The sequence below is a fragment of the Schistocerca cancellata genome, chromosome 1 (genome assembly GCF_023864275.1).
Source record: "Schistocerca cancellata isolate TAMUIC-IGC-003103 chromosome 1, iqSchCanc2.1, whole genome shotgun sequence".
NCBI classification, from domain to species: domain Eukaryota; kingdom Metazoa; phylum Arthropoda; class Insecta; order Orthoptera; family Acrididae; genus Schistocerca; species Schistocerca cancellata.
The window spans coordinates 9,076,462-9,092,159 of NC_064626.1; the positions used below are offsets into that span (position 1 = coordinate 9,076,462).

General features: G+C 42.3%; 1 protein-coding gene across 3 annotated transcripts in view; it reads right to left on the reverse strand.

The window, feature by feature from the left end:
* Positions 1-15,698, reverse strand: part of LOC126163955 (NAD(+) hydrolase sarm1) — a 1,073,782-nt gene that overhangs the window by 754,495 nt on the left and 303,589 nt on the right. For all 3 annotated transcript variants that reach the window (XM_049920199.1, XM_049920200.1, XM_049920203.1), the window contains exon 2: positions 8,685-8,756. In XM_049920199.1, coding sequence (XP_049776156.1) covers positions 8,685-8,756 — 72 coding nt within the window. The remainder of the gene's footprint in view (positions 1-8,684; positions 8,757-15,698) is intronic.

The following is a 15,698-nucleotide window of genomic DNA, read 5'->3' on the forward strand; positions in this document are numbered from 1 at the left end:
GGGTTGTCTTTCTGTGTTTGCCACCACACTGCTCACACCGTCTTCAACCATTGGACGTGGCATTTATGAAATCTCTCAGTAAATTTTACGAAGATGAAGTAAGATCGTGGTTTCGCACCCATCCTGGAAAAGTTGTTAAGCTGCATCAGATAGCAAGTTTATTCGGCAAAGCCTTCATTCATTCAGCTACATTGTTCACAGAAGTGAACGGGTTTCGGAAAACAGGCATTTGGCCTGTAAACAGAAATGTGTTTCAAGAAAGTGATTACCTTCCCTGTTCAACTACAGACATTCATCAAGCTCACACATCTGAAGTTACCGAAAAGGAAGACCAAATACCAGAGATGTTATTAAGACGTAAAACACCTGAACAATTAACAACTGACGATCAAGCCTCTGTTTCGCCTAACTTTCAGGTTACAAACCCTGAAATGGTGTTAGCTATTCCAAAGGTGGATAAAAAAACCAAAAGGAAACCATCTAACAGGCGTGGAAAACCCGTTGTTTTAACCGAATCTCCTTATAGGAGTGAACTATCTGAAAAAATTAAACGAAAAGGAGTCCCCAAGCGTGCTGCATGTAAACGTAAACTCTTCTCAAAGACGTTTAATAAACCTGGGATACCACCAAAAGGACATAATGACAACGAAAAAGTGACGAACGTTATTGACGTCTTAACCACTCCTTCATGCTCAAGAGATAATAAACTGAGGTCGAATGACAACGAGGAAGAGAGTGAAGAATGTTTATACTGCTAAGACTTCTCTGAAGGAGGCTGGATACGGTGTATTAGCTGCGGACGCCAGGCCCACGACACTTGTGCAGGGACAGAAAGTGATGATGACGAGGCTGTCCACACTTGTGTACTGTGTGAAAGTAAGAGGCCTAAATAAAACGTAATACCTGATTTTAAAATTCGCAGAACCATGTTTCGAAACCTTATCGTCACATGATTTCGTTACTCCAGTCCTTATTTAGGCTTTAGAGATGAATTCATGCTAGTTCCCCATATTACCTCACAAATGGGACAAGACGGGGAATTTATGTTTCAAATCGAGATATTTCTAGCTAAATGTAACAAGTTTGCAGGTTTCTTTGCATGCTATTGTAATTAAATGGTTAAGTAAACAAATGATAATCAAACCTACTTGAATTTGTTTATTTTTGTCCCTTTTGTAAGGGTTTAAAGTTAGCTTCCCCATCTTGACCCGGCCTTCCCCTAGATGTAGGACTTGAAAACTTTTTACATGGGTAGTAAAGTGGGTAATGTTATGGAGGACATCATCTTCACGCCAGTGACTCTTATAAGTTTTTATTACACTACTGCAATTTCGGCCTTAGGCCATTATCAAGTGCTGCTGAAAAATACAGAATGGTTAAAAAATTATTTTACAGATTCATTATGTATCTCGACATTCTGCCGATTACCAAGACATTTTAAATATGTAGCCATGTAACTTACATATTGTGGCTTTAAGACATGTCAACGTAATGTAAGCTGACACATTTGTATGTTGTCTTTGTCTTTATTGCATTTCAGTTTCCCATCAGGGCGGGCTGGCAGCAGCATATGCTCTGCTCTTAAGCCAAAAGACATTGAACATACAATAGAAGACATTTAAAAATAACATAAAGGAGAAAATATGGTGTACATACTCGTAGGTATAACAAAGGGGGGAACTTTATGGAAGACAATAGACAAATAGGGGGTGACTGTAAAATGGAGATAAAAAACTATAAAAAAGTAGCTCACACAAAAAACCACACACTAGGACACTTAAAAGAACACACGGCGAAGTACGACCAGAGCATAAAAGTATCGACGGACGGCGTAGCACATAACAATCACTGACCGTAACACTATGTAGAAGTCCAGCACACAATTAAAACCACAGCTCCTGATGCACAGGAGAACAGCACCAAATACATCGCTGACGTAGCAAACTGATGAAGACGAGCAAAACACAGGATCGGCCAGGGGCATGGAGATGAGGGAGAAGGGAAGGGGGGGGGTGGTAGAGGGGGGATGAGCAGGAGCGCGTCGAAGAGGGCTGGGGAGGGAAGGACGTGGGAGGGACACAATTGATGAGATGGTGCAGGGACTCAGGGGAGGGGGAAGGAGAAAAAGCCTCTCTGGGAGAAGGAGGGGAGAGGTCCCCTGGGGAGGGGAGGGAGCAAGGCCAGGCTACAGTTGAAAGGAAGAGTAGATGTCATGGCGAAGTTCAACGTCCAGGAGGGGCAGGTGCTGGAAATTGCCCCGATGAAGGACACGGAGGGCGCGGAGGTGGAGAGAGGGAGGGATACAGCAATAGAGGCGCGGCAACGGGTGGGGGTTGGTGAGGAAGGAGCAAACCAGGAGGTGGGAGAGATCAAGCCAATGGACAGTTTAAGGATACGGAGATGTGGGAGGAGAAGGAGGAGATGGGGGAAGAGGATGAGGTGATGCAGGAGCCATGTGGGGGAAGGAAAGCAGAGTGCACGGCGCTCGAGGATTAGGAGGGCCTCGCAAAAGCGGCTGGGTGTGGAGTTCCAGGCAACGCTGGCATAACGTAGGACAGGACGGATGAGGGATTCCTAGGAGTGGAGGATGGTGGAAGGATGTAATCCCCATGTCCGGTCAGACAGGAGTTTCAGGAGGCAGAGGCGGGAATGGGCCTTCTGCTGGACGGTCAGGAAGTGACGGGTCCAGGTGAGGTGAGGGTCGAGGGTGAGGCCGAGGTATCTCAGGGTGGGGGTGAGCTGGATGGGACGACCATAAAGGGTGAGTAGAAGTCGTGGAGGCGGAAAGAGCGGCTGGTGTGGCCTATGATGATTGCCACGGTTTTTGGAGGGGTTAATTTGTATGTCGTTGTCAATACTGCTAAATAAATTCGTGACGTTGTTACACAGTGCGAGCACACGTATTCATACATAGTAAAATACCATAATTCGTTAACCCATCACTAGTCACAAATGAATTGGACCACAGCTACAGACTACTGTTTGCAGGCTACAAATAACTGTTTTGGCGTATAAACGGATTACAGATATTGTTTTGACATGTGTGGAGCGCCATTTAGTCCAACGACTACTAGGAAGCAAAGAGTATGCTCTCGTTGCACAATTATGAAGCCTGCTATAAACTCTTACGTGGCTTATTCTTAAGCAATCATAGATAAACGTTTGGATTACACATCGAATTACGTACACAAGGGTTATACTTCGTTATACACAAAATCTTACGTGACTTATTTTTAAAACATCATGAATAAACGTGAGGATTATACGTCGAATTACACACAAAAGGGTTAAACATCGTTATACGTAACTGTAGGTATTCTTTTTTGCCCACTCTTGCTGTTAAATTTGTACAGGAATGTATATTATTACGTCGTAGGTTAATCGTATTAACACTGTATAACCAAACTGACATAGACAGTGAGATGTCACACAGTACATCATGTGCTATCAAATCAGTATCACGCTCCCATGGAACCACCCTCGCCCTAATCCAACACTGCTGGCGTAACATTTTGTCAGCTTTACATGCATTATCAATACATGAATTGATCATCGACATAGCAAACGACAGTAAAATGAAAATACAATACAATACGTCTTCTCTAGGTCGTCATATGAAACGTGCTAGCGGCAACGAAGAGTAAAACAATAAATCGTAAAATAGTGTACAATATCGTTTTGACGGGAGTTTGTCATTTTATAAAATTCATACCACACTGCATTAATATTTGTCGTTGTATAAAATTCATAATACACTGAATTAATATGTTTACCAGAGTAAGAATTATCTATGAACTGTTTGTTTCTCAAGTCAGTTCGCTCATTTAGAAGATTATCACGATCATTTTTGAGATGCTTGTATATTTCCACGTCTTCAAGCACGCTCATAACTCTTCCTTTAGGTACAGCATGTAATATTGTCAGGCCTGTATCGATGTTAATAACATTATGTTTGTTTTCACTTAAGTGTTTGATAAACGTAGAGGTGTCATTTTCTGTTTGTCTAACACGTTCTTTTAAGCTGTCTGTAAATGTTCTCCCTGTTTGTCCGATGTAATATGTGTCACAAGTGTGACATTCTACTTTATAAACCCCCGATTTTTTGAACTGGCTAGTATTATTGTAATTGTGTATTAATCTGTTAGCTAGGGTGTTATTGGTGTGGAAGCTAAATTTAGAGAGGCTCTCTTAAAAGCCTGCGCAGTTCTATCTGATATCGTGCCTACGTATGGTAAGGTAGCATATTTATTCTTTTTGCGCGAATTGTACTCTCTTTCTAACATAATTTCACTATTTAGGCATGTATTTCCTCTTTTAAGTTTGCGTCCATATAGGTCCTTCACTAATTTGGGTTCGAACTCGTTGTTAATAGCCACTTCTTGAAGTATCCTTAGTTCTTTTTGTTTTTCGTCCAGTGGTAGGGTACATAATTTATGTGTCATACGGTTGAAGTATGCTAGCTTATGTTGTTTTGGATGGCACAAGTCAATACTTCTAACACAGTCTGTTGTCGTGGGTTTTCGGAAGATTCCAAATTGATCATTTACATTTGTACATAGTTAAAATGTCTTCTATAAGCTGCACAACTTCGAGATATATAATGAATCCGTAAAATTATTTTCAAAACATTCTGTATTTTTCAGCAGCACTTGATAATGGCCTAAGGCCGCAATTGCAACAGTGTAATAAAAACTTATAACAGTCACTGGTGTGAAGATGATGTCCTTAAAAAAAAAATTTATGACGGTGAATCCCAGCTAGAACAAATTTATTCATTGTCTGCCTAGCCACGCATACGGGTTGTTGCTGAACTTTCACGAACGAAGATAAAATTATTAAAGACAACAGAATACATAAAGTTCAATAAACAGTGTGGGAATAATGAAGTTTTTCCTAAATACACGTGAAAATTGAAGCCACCTCCAAAGCAGCAAGACGAGCTAAAAAGGTATGTGAAGAAGTATAGTTCAAAGAACAAATTAGAGACAGCTTTAAACATTAAAAGTCGTTAGGTCAAAAGTTGTATTTAGCACATCCACAATTAGCTAAGAGTGTCTCTCCGTTGCAATTTGATTACCTTATAAGAATTGTAAATGATTATACTCATTATGTTAATGAACAAGTTAGAACAAGGTATTCAAAGAAAATAACTAATTTGATAGCTAAACAACGTAGAATCAAATGTCAAAACCTTGGTGACAGTGAACATAGTAACTTGCAATTTTTCAAAAGAATCGAGAATCTTACCGATATAGTCTTCACGGCTAAATAATTAAATGTTTTAAATGAGGGATTGAAATTTAACGTCACCAACAGACTATGTACTATCTTGTACGATAGAAAACCTTATAGCAAATACCGAAGTAACGTTAGATACGGCTAAACTACCTGTAGAAGAAGAAGATAGAACGTGTAAAGTAGCGAAGATTATACAAAATCAGTTACATAAAGAAGATAATGGTGTCTACTTAAAACATGACATCAACAGGGTTATTAGGAATATTAATGATAAACTTAAAAAATGCATAATGCATAAAATTGGTTCAGTGTTGTTTTGTTTTCAACTCGTGGCATCAAGCTTGTGGTAAACCTGTAAGGGGAAAAAAACTCAAATCTGTTTTTTTTTCTAAAAACGGAGTTTTACTTCATTTTGCTTAAGTTTGTTGATGACAGGGATCAATTAATTAAAATTATCTGCATTATTTACGTCACAGTTTGACTTCATTTTTGGTTGAAGACCTATAGTCTCCCATTATAGTTCTGTCTACATAAATGGAAGTCTGCACTTAGCTTGCATTCCTGGCGAACAGTATCATCTTTTTGTTTAGTCCTCAATTGAGTCAAGACTGGATAGCAGAGGAGACAGGTTTAGATCTGAGATATCCTTAGCACTCGGACGCATTTAACTTTGTGATTCTTGTTTCTTTCTATCGTCATATCAACTGGTTGTCAGGAGAGTTTGGAACAGCGGCAATGATCTGAGCTTCGTCATTGCAACGAGCCTGGGAGCAAAGATGCTGTGCACAGTGATTTTGTTTGTGCTACGAATAATGTAGCAAAATGCGACGATATAAGTGACTGAATTGATAAGTTATTATAAAACGACTACATTGAGAGCATAAATATTTTTAAGAATTTGATTGTGAGGCTGTGGTCACGTAATCTTTTTGTTTTCATTTACCAGACCAGTTGTGCGCCTGCACATGCAAAAAATAGGAAATGTTAGTAGTATTAGTTTATTAGGATTGAATTTATTCTTCACGGTTTTGTTTGCAGATGTGCACTTTGTTTTTGGGATACACAGAGACACACATGTTCAGTTATGTTTGGATAACAGAGTAAAAAATGCCACCCCGTAAGTTAGCTGGGTTACAGTGTGGTAAGATCATTTGAAGTTTTAACTTTTTGTTTAAATATGTTGGAGACATTTATCACTGTGTTTGGTGCTACGTGTCAGGAGTAGCAAATGTCAGTGTTATTAGGGTAGGCGCTATACAATAGAATGTAAACTTTATAGGTAGGCAGGCAGGCAGGTAGAGGCCAGCCGGCTGCGGTGGGCACGACTCGCTCACAACAGAATTACATCGCCTGCATAAGGGCTGCGGCTGCGGCTGCGGCTGCACCCGGCCTCGGGGACGGACACCTGATAGCCGGTGGAGCTACTCTTGCGAGCGATTTGAACTTCCGGTTTCAATTGGTTAGCCAATACTTACACTGAGTGAACTTTCAGTTAATTTCCGAGATTCTACGCCTTAGGTCACGCGAGGTACCGGTCTGGTTTTCGTCTTTTAAGCGCTCACACAGTCGTTACGTTGATTCGACTTAAAAAATAGAACGACAGGACAGTTCTACGTAATTTAAAAATGGTCCGAGTTGTGAAATGTAATTATTTGTCGCTAAATAATCATTCCTCCATATTTTGATTACTGAACATTTGTGACAAATTGTCGACAAGTGTATTTGGTTGACCCCTAAACAGTAGCGTAGCCAAATCGTAAAAACCTGAGAGCACTGTTTTGACAATTTCGATTTAGAATTCATGCAGTCCCATGTGGAGGCTCGAGAGTAAAGTATCAACAAAATTGTAGCATTTTTCTGCAAAAAGCAGCACCGTCGGAAACGGACAGTAAAAGTGCGACCAAATGCTGTATACAATGATTTAATGAATATATAAATAATTTAAATTATTGGAAAGTAGGAGTTCCGACACGATTAATCAGTGCAGGGAAGAGACGGACGCACTGTCTACCCAAAAGTATCCGAACACTTACTAGCAGGCAGATACCAGTATGGGATGCGCCCGCCCCCCCTCCTCCCACCTTTGTGATGGCTTTACGTCTGCTGGGGAGAGTTTCAGTGAGTTGTCTGAATCTGTGTGGTGGGAGGGCGGACCATTCTCGTCGTTGTTCCGCAGGTGCCGCCATATTGGCAGAAACAGTCACCGCTCCCGCACCGATTCTCTGCTCTGAGCAGTACGCAAAGCTGTAAACTGTACGGATCTCCTTCCGCATTGGACGCACAATGAGGAGACGAGACCCTAACTGCGAAGACTCCCCCATACTGGGACACCACCCCCTCCCTACGTGGTTGTTGGCATTACACGTAATTGCAGGTACGAGGTCACAGGTTCGTTTAATCCGTGCGATTGTGTCACAGAGACACTGAAGGGACTGAACTGGAAGACTCTTGAAGATACATGTAAACTACCCCGAGAAATTTACCAAATTTTCAAGAACTGGCTTCAAATGGTGACTCTAGGAATGTACTACAATCCCGTACGCATCGCTCACACAGGGATCGTGAAGATAATATTGGAACAATTACTGCACGGACAGAGGCGTTCATACAATCATTCCTGCTGCGCTCCATAAGTGAATGGAACAGGAAGAAACCCTTAATAAGTGGCACTATGGGACGTATAGAGGATACGTGCACCTCACAGCGGTATACAGATGTAGACGTAAATGTAAGTTTGTCGAGGCTTTCACCAAACCCAAACCCTACCAGCGGACTGCCACAGGACGGATCCCTCGTCTGCAGCCGCCGGCAGCCGAGTGACGTCGCTCAGGCGCCGCTTACGTCCACCACACCGTTGTGTGGCTTACGAGGAACTGCTCCCTCACTGCACGCTACTCTTTTTTACCCCATACGCACAATATTGTGCTACACGGTCTCCTGGTGGCATATCGGAGCTCACAACTGATTCTTTCCGCCGATTTCGCGCGACTTTTTTTTTTTTTTTTTTTTTTTTAAATACCTGCCCTCCGCAATTCTCGACGGCCCGTGTCCGTTATTTGATGAGGTCGTGGTCTCGGTCTAGCTGTGCCTTCCTTCGCGTGTACACTTGACCACGAGACGTGTCTAGGAGCTGGCTCAGAAGCATGGAAATGTCCCCGCCGGATGTGTGGGCCGTCGCCGTGAGAGAAGCAGCGGAGCTGGGGCGGTAAGTGGGGTGAGCGGGCGGGACGGCTCCACAGGGGGCGCCGGCGCAGAACGCGGGAGAAACGGCCGGCTCACCACAAACTGTACGTTTTGCTGCATTCGAAGTATCGGCTCGCTTTTTATACGTAACTCGTGAAATGTAAAATTTCTAACACGTGAAAATGCGAATACTTTTAATGCTAAGGCACAACTAGAGCATGTTGTAATAGTGTACACGAGTGGCAAGCGCGTGCCTCTCTCACCTGCTGCTGGTTGCCCCGCGCTGCTGCAGACGCCTTGGCGCTCGGCCCGCACGGCAGCGACGTCTGGCTGGCCTGCAACACAACAGGTTCTATCACTTACAAAAATTGGTTATAAAAATTAGAAAATAGCTCACCAAAATCTCACACTTTTTGCCTACACAGATAAATAAATTGACAAGAATCCGCATTATATTATTGCCCGTGTCCATAATTACAGTCACAGTAAATAACTAACACTTTCTCAAGACTTTTCATCGGGAAACTGCATCTCTTTTCTCTTAATAACATCTTCTATGCCGAGAATGAACGTTCCACGTCAACCAGTGCTAATAATAGGAACCAAAATTGCATATCGAGATATTATGTATGAAATGCCGTTGGAAACTGTTGGGTTCTTTAGAAGATCTTTAGCCGAAGTAATGCTCACTACCTCCTCCCGTAGTTTAAGTACAATGTTCTTAATGTCTTCCAATGCAATCTGTAATCTTCCACAGCCTCTAGCCCCGTTCCCCAGCGAGTAAGTATGGGTTCTAGTCGAAGTGGTACCTTCGAAAGTTCCTCTCGAAATAACTGGATTTTTGTAGGTACTTTAATAAAAACCTTTTTGGTGGTTGAAACTAGCTTCATGTGGAAATTCGAGACGTCTCAGCTACACGATTCGTGCCACGGGCAAGAGATATGATATGGAGCAAGGCTGGGTAAAATACTTTCAACAATTTAACAGCACCAATCACGTATGCGGCTGCATCAGTGTAGAATACAAGTACTTTATTTGCATCTAGACTGTTGGGGGGAAAAGTAATTCGAGGGCTTCATTAAGAAAGTGAGCAATTGTTTCCTGGTTAGTCTTTTTGAGCTCCTTGCTGCAGATCAGATGAGGTACAGAGCGAGTGTCAGGATCTGACTTCCCAACAATCAAATTAGCCACATATCGACATTGTCTATCAGCTGTCTCATCGACAGAGATCCACATGTATGAATCGCCTATATCTCCCCTCATCCTCCTCAATGTATTTTCATACGAGGGCAGTTCAATGAGTAATGCAACACATTTTTTTTCTCGGCCAATTTTGGTTGAAAAAACCGGAAATTTCTTGTGGAATATTTTCACACATTCCCGCTTCGTCTCGTATAGTTTCATTGACTTCCGACAGGTGGCAGCGCTGTACGGAGCTGTTAAAATGGCGTCTGTAACGGATGTGCGTTGCAAACAACGGGCAGTGATCGAGTTTCTCTTGGCGGAAAACCAGGGCATCTAAGATATTCATAGGCGCTTGCAGAATGTCTACGGTGATCTGGCAGTGGACAAAAGCACGGTGAGTCGTTGGGCAAAGCGTGTGTCATCATCGCCGCGAGGTAAAGCAAGACTGTCTGATCTCCCGCGTGCGGGCCGGTCGTGCACAGCTGTGACTCCTGCAATGGCGGAGCGTGCAAACACACTCGTTCGAGATGATCGACGGCTCACCATCAAACAACTCAGTGCTCAACTTGATATCTCTGTTGTTAGTGCTGTCACAATTGTTCACCAGTTGGGATATTCAAAGGCGATGAAACATGGGTTCATCACTTCGAACCTGAAACAAAACGGCAATCAATGGAGTGGCGCCACACCCACTCCCCTACCAAGAAAAAGTTTAAAGCCATACCCTCAGCCGGTAAAGTCACGGTTACAGTCTTCTGGGACGCTGAATGGGTTATTCTGGTCGATGTCCTTCCCCATTACACGATCAACTCTGAAGTGTATTGTGCTACTCTTCAGAAATTGAAGAAACGACTTCAGCGTGTTCGTAGGCACAAAAATCTGAACGAACTTCTCCTTCTTCATGACAACGCAAGACCTCACACAAGTCTTCGCACCCGAGAGGAGCTCACAAAACTTCAGTGGACTGTTCTTCCTCATGCACCCTACAGCCCCGATCTCGCACCGTCGGATTTCCATATGTTTGGCCCAATGAAGGACGCAATCTGTGGGAGGCACTACGCGGATGATGAAGAAGTTATTGATGCAGTACGACGTTGGCTCCGACATCGACCAGTGGAATGGTACCGTGCAGGCATACAGGCCCTCATTTCAAGGTGGCGTAAGGCCGTAGCACTGAATGGATATTACGTTGAAAAATAGTGTTGTGTAGCTAAAAGATTGGGGAATAACCTGATGTATTTCAATGCTGAATAAAACAACCCTTGTTTCAGAAAAAAAATGTGTTGCATTACTTATTGAACTGCCCTCGTATAAAGTATCTACATAGTCCTTTATCAGTGTGGAGTCTGATGGGATGCTGCGGTAACAATATTTCTCTAGAAAACTATTGAAGTGGCTATTTTCAATTGCATGGGATGGTATGTTCGCTGCAACAGTCCCTCGACACAGGTCAAAATGAAATTCGTCTTTGTTTGTTGCACTTCGTTTAGTTACAAACGTTTGTTCGAAGTTTCATTTATTTTTTAAATTTGCCTTAAATTTGTGAACAGAGAGTTGTCGTAGCGAGATTGCATATTGTAATCCCCAAATCCCCGGAAAATAAGCGAAAAATATATCTATTGCAAAAAGCAGATAAAAATCCACTTGACGTCTTCCTGAGAGACAATCTGCACTCATTCCAAATTAATAATATAAGTGTAGACCAGATGTGACTTAAATTCAAAGAAATAGTATCCCCAGCAATTGAGAGATTTATAGCAAATAAATTAACAAATGACGGAGCTGATCCTCCTTGGTACACAAAACGGGTTAGGACACTGTTGCAGAAACAACGAACAAACATGCCAAACTTAAACAGACGCAAAATCCCCAAGATTTGCGATCTTTTACAGAAGCTCGAAATTTAGCGCGGACTTCAATGCGAGATGCCTATGAAAGTTTCCACAACGAAACGTTGTCTCGAAACTTGGCAGGAAATCCAAAGAAATTCTGGTCATATGTGAAGTATGTTAGCGGCAAGAAACAATCAATGCCTTCTGTGTGCGATAGCAATGGAGATACTATCGAAGACAGTGCTGCCAAAGCGGAGTTACTAAACACACCTTTCCGAAATGCCTTCGCAAAAGAAGACGAAGTAAATATTCCAGAATTCGAATCGAGAACAGCTGCCAACATGAGTAACGTAGAAGTAAATATCCTCGCAGTAGTGAAGCAACAATGAAGTCAAGTCTTGTCGTGCAGGTATACCAATTAGGTTCCGTTCCGAGTATGCTGGTGCGTTAGCTCCATACTTAACAATCGTATACAACCGTTCGCTCGACGAAAGATCCGTAACCAAAGACTGGAAAGTTGCACAGGTCACACAAATATTGAAGAAAGGTAGTATGAGTAATCCACTAAATTACAGGCCCACATCGTTAACGTCGATATGTAGCAGGATTTTAGAACATATATTGTGTTCTAACATTATCAACTACCTCGAAGAACACTGTCTATTGACACACAGTCAACACGGATATAGAAAAGATCGTTCCTGTGAAACACAACTAGCTCTTTATTCACATGAAGTGTTGAGTGCTATTAACAAGGGATTTCAGATCGATTCCGTATTTCTGGGTTTTCGGAAGGCTTTTGACACTGTACCACACAAGCTGCTCGTATTGAAATTGCGTACTTATGGTATATCGTCTCAGTTATATGACTAGATTTGTGATTTCCTGTCACAGAGGTCACAGTTCGTAGTAATTGACGCAAAGTCATCGAGTAAAACAGAAGTGATTCCGGCGTTCCCCAAGCTAGTGGTACAGGCCCTCTGCTGTTCCTTATCTGTATAAACGACTTGGGAGACAATCTGAGCAGCCGTGTTCGGTTGTTTGCAGATGACGCTGTCGTTTACCGACTAATAAAGTCATCATAAGATCAAAACAAACTGCAAAACGATTTAGAAAAAAATATCTGAATGGTGCGAAAAGTGGTAGTTTTCCCTGAATAACGAAAAGTGTGAGGTCATCCACATGAGTGCTAAAAGGAACTCGTTAAACTTCGGTTACACGATAAATCAGTCTAATCTAAAAGCCGTAAATTCAACTAAATACCTATGTATTACAATCACGAACAACTTAAATTGGAAGGAACACATAGAAAATGTTGTGGGGAAGGCTAACCAAAAACTGCGTTTTATTGGCAGGACACTTAGAAAACGTAACAGATCTACTAAGGAGACTGCCTACACTACGCTTGTCCGTCCGCTTTTAGAATACTGCTGCGCGGTGTGGGATCATTACCAGATAGGGCTGACGTAGTACATCGAAAAAGTTCAAAGAAAGGCAGCACGTTTTGTTGTTGTTGTTGTGGTCTTCAGTCCTGAGACTGGTTTGATGCAGCTCTCCATGCTACTCTATCCTGTGCAAGCTTCTTCATCTCCCAGTACCTACTGCAACCTACATCCTTCTGAATCTGCTTGATGTATTCATCTCTTGGTCTCCCTCTACGATTTTTACCCTCCACGCTGCCCTCCAATGCTAAATTGATGATCCTTTCATGATTCAGATGTCCTACCAATCGATCTAACCATACAGTAAAGCTGCATGCACGTTTTGTATTATTGCGAAATATGGGAGAGAGTGTGACAGAAATGATACACGATTTGGGCTGGAAATCGGTAAAAGAAAGGCGTTTTTCGTTGCGACGGAATGTTCTCACGAAATTCCAATCACCAACTTTCTCCTCCGAATGCGAAAATATTTTGTTGACACCGACGATCAAATGGTTCAAATGGCTCTGAGCACTATGCGACTTAACTTCTGAGGTCATCAGTCGCCTACAACTTAGAACTAATTAAACCTAACTAACCTAAGGACATCACACACATCCATGACCGAGGCAGGATTCGAACCTGAGACCGTAGCGGTCGTTCGGCTCCAGACTGTAGCGCCTAGAACTGCACGGCTACTCCGGCCGGCAGGAACGATCACCACGATAAAATAAGGGAAATCCGAGCTCGTACGGAAAGATATATGTGTTCATTCTTTCCGCGCGCTATATGAGATTGGAATAATAGAGAATTGTGAAGGTGGTTCGATGGCTCTGCCAGGCACTTAAACGTGATTTGCAGAGCTTCCATGTAGGTGTAGGCCTGGTGTTTAACCCCTACAGCATGCTGACTTGAGGCTAGGCGCAAATTGAGACACGTATAGCACGTGTGACATGTCACGGCACTACAGCTCGACACACACATGCCGCACGGGTCGCGCGGGTGCAGCGCATATTGCGACGCGTACGACTGGCGACGCTCTGCGCTGACAGACCCGATGCGCGCAACCTATTATCTTTCTCAAACGATTTTACAGAAACTGTTCACTGAAAATATTTTATTTTTCCCTTACGTGTATCGTTATATGTCAGCTTCGTGGCGAACTGTCCATCATCTCTCTAATGGCCATTCTTATTGTGATGTACACATTTTAGTAAGACACTACGCAATACTCAGAAAGTTGGCAACGAAAATTAGGGTTCGCTATGATTTTGCGTTTGGTGCGTATTACACCATATGTTGCTGCGTATGAAATTTAGATAACATGTTGAATTTTTCTTTAGACTTGGGAGGAGGTCTTTATCTGCCTCCGATCTCGAGAAAATGGAACCTATGTAGCGCGCTCACTTCCGATCTCACGCCCGCGAGAATGAAATACTCGCAACATCTCTCATATCTCCTAAACCGCTCGAGACATCGAAACGAAAGTTTGGGGAATGATAGCACACAAGGAGGAGAGTATTTTGCCAATTCGTAAACACACGGAACTTTCTTATTTATGGCGACATAACAGTACTTATACTTCCCGTTTTAGTTTTTTCACTCCAGTGACAAATTTTTTAAGAATTATCGACAGCTAGCGACGCAAGAGTTTCCTAGTATGAAAATAAATATGAAATTTCTTATTTTATGTTACTGCAAACCGACACTATGAGGTTTCTCGTAAGCTATTGAGCTCTGTGATTGCCAGTTACTTGTTTAATGAGGCACTCGGTTTCAGAATTCTGCCGCAATAGCTGCTGTGAGATGAGTTTGGCAAATTACACTGTCACAAAGGAAGTAGAATTAAACCTGTTACCAAGAGAAATGTGGCCGTTACTCATAAATGGTGATGCTTCTTCGAATGGGAAAAGGTTAACCACTAACACACAAATAGATGCCAATTCTGTTGGAATTTTGGTGGAATCCCCGTAACCCATCGTATTTTTAACACTGAGCGACTGGATTGGAAACTTACCAAAGGATTTTATTCCTTCTCCTGATCTGAGCAGTATCAAAATAATGTCGAGCGTTCCTTCAGGCGGAATGATAGGCGCATGCCAGATACTGGTTACTCACCTACAGCTTGCCAAACTGACAATGTGTGATCGCGAATGAAATAGTTGCTATTGAGAAAAATAAAGAATTGATCTGTCGCACAACACAATGGTCAGTGTATTGTCAGCAGCGGAGGAAATGCGCGCAACAAGAATTCAGAAGCTAGCCATGTGTGCCTTGTGGCGTCCGAAAAATATTGTCATGAAAGTAGATCTGCCTTTGTCAGCAGTACATTTCAACATATTAAATATATCTAATCAAGACAGTCTTTAGGATATTCCTACTTTCGTAATAATACCGATCATTTTCTTCATTTGTATTGCCTGTTGAGTAATTAGTTAATTGGCGCTGATAATGTGCATGCAACAATTGAAATGCTTTTTCACATCATGGCGAACCAATTAAAACGTTATTTGTGACTGCTTTTCGACTGTTTCTAGTTTGTAGTGAAAATGTTATATTCACATGCGTGTAGTACAGTGTGTTGTCGTATTACATTATTACATCCATATCCAAGTAATCACAGTGAGCCTTCTATACTTCAGATCTTGGACGCTTTTTACCAGGAGATTACCCCTTTCCAAACTTTTCAAACAGATCGTACAGATACGCCAACATACTATGCAGTGAGAAGATAACCTTGTTTTACTTTCCTGCCTTTCTTCTCAATCACATGATTTTATATTATTCCTTGCTTTCTTATTCCCTGCCCTCTGTCCCTTCTTGCGATCTGAAAACATCG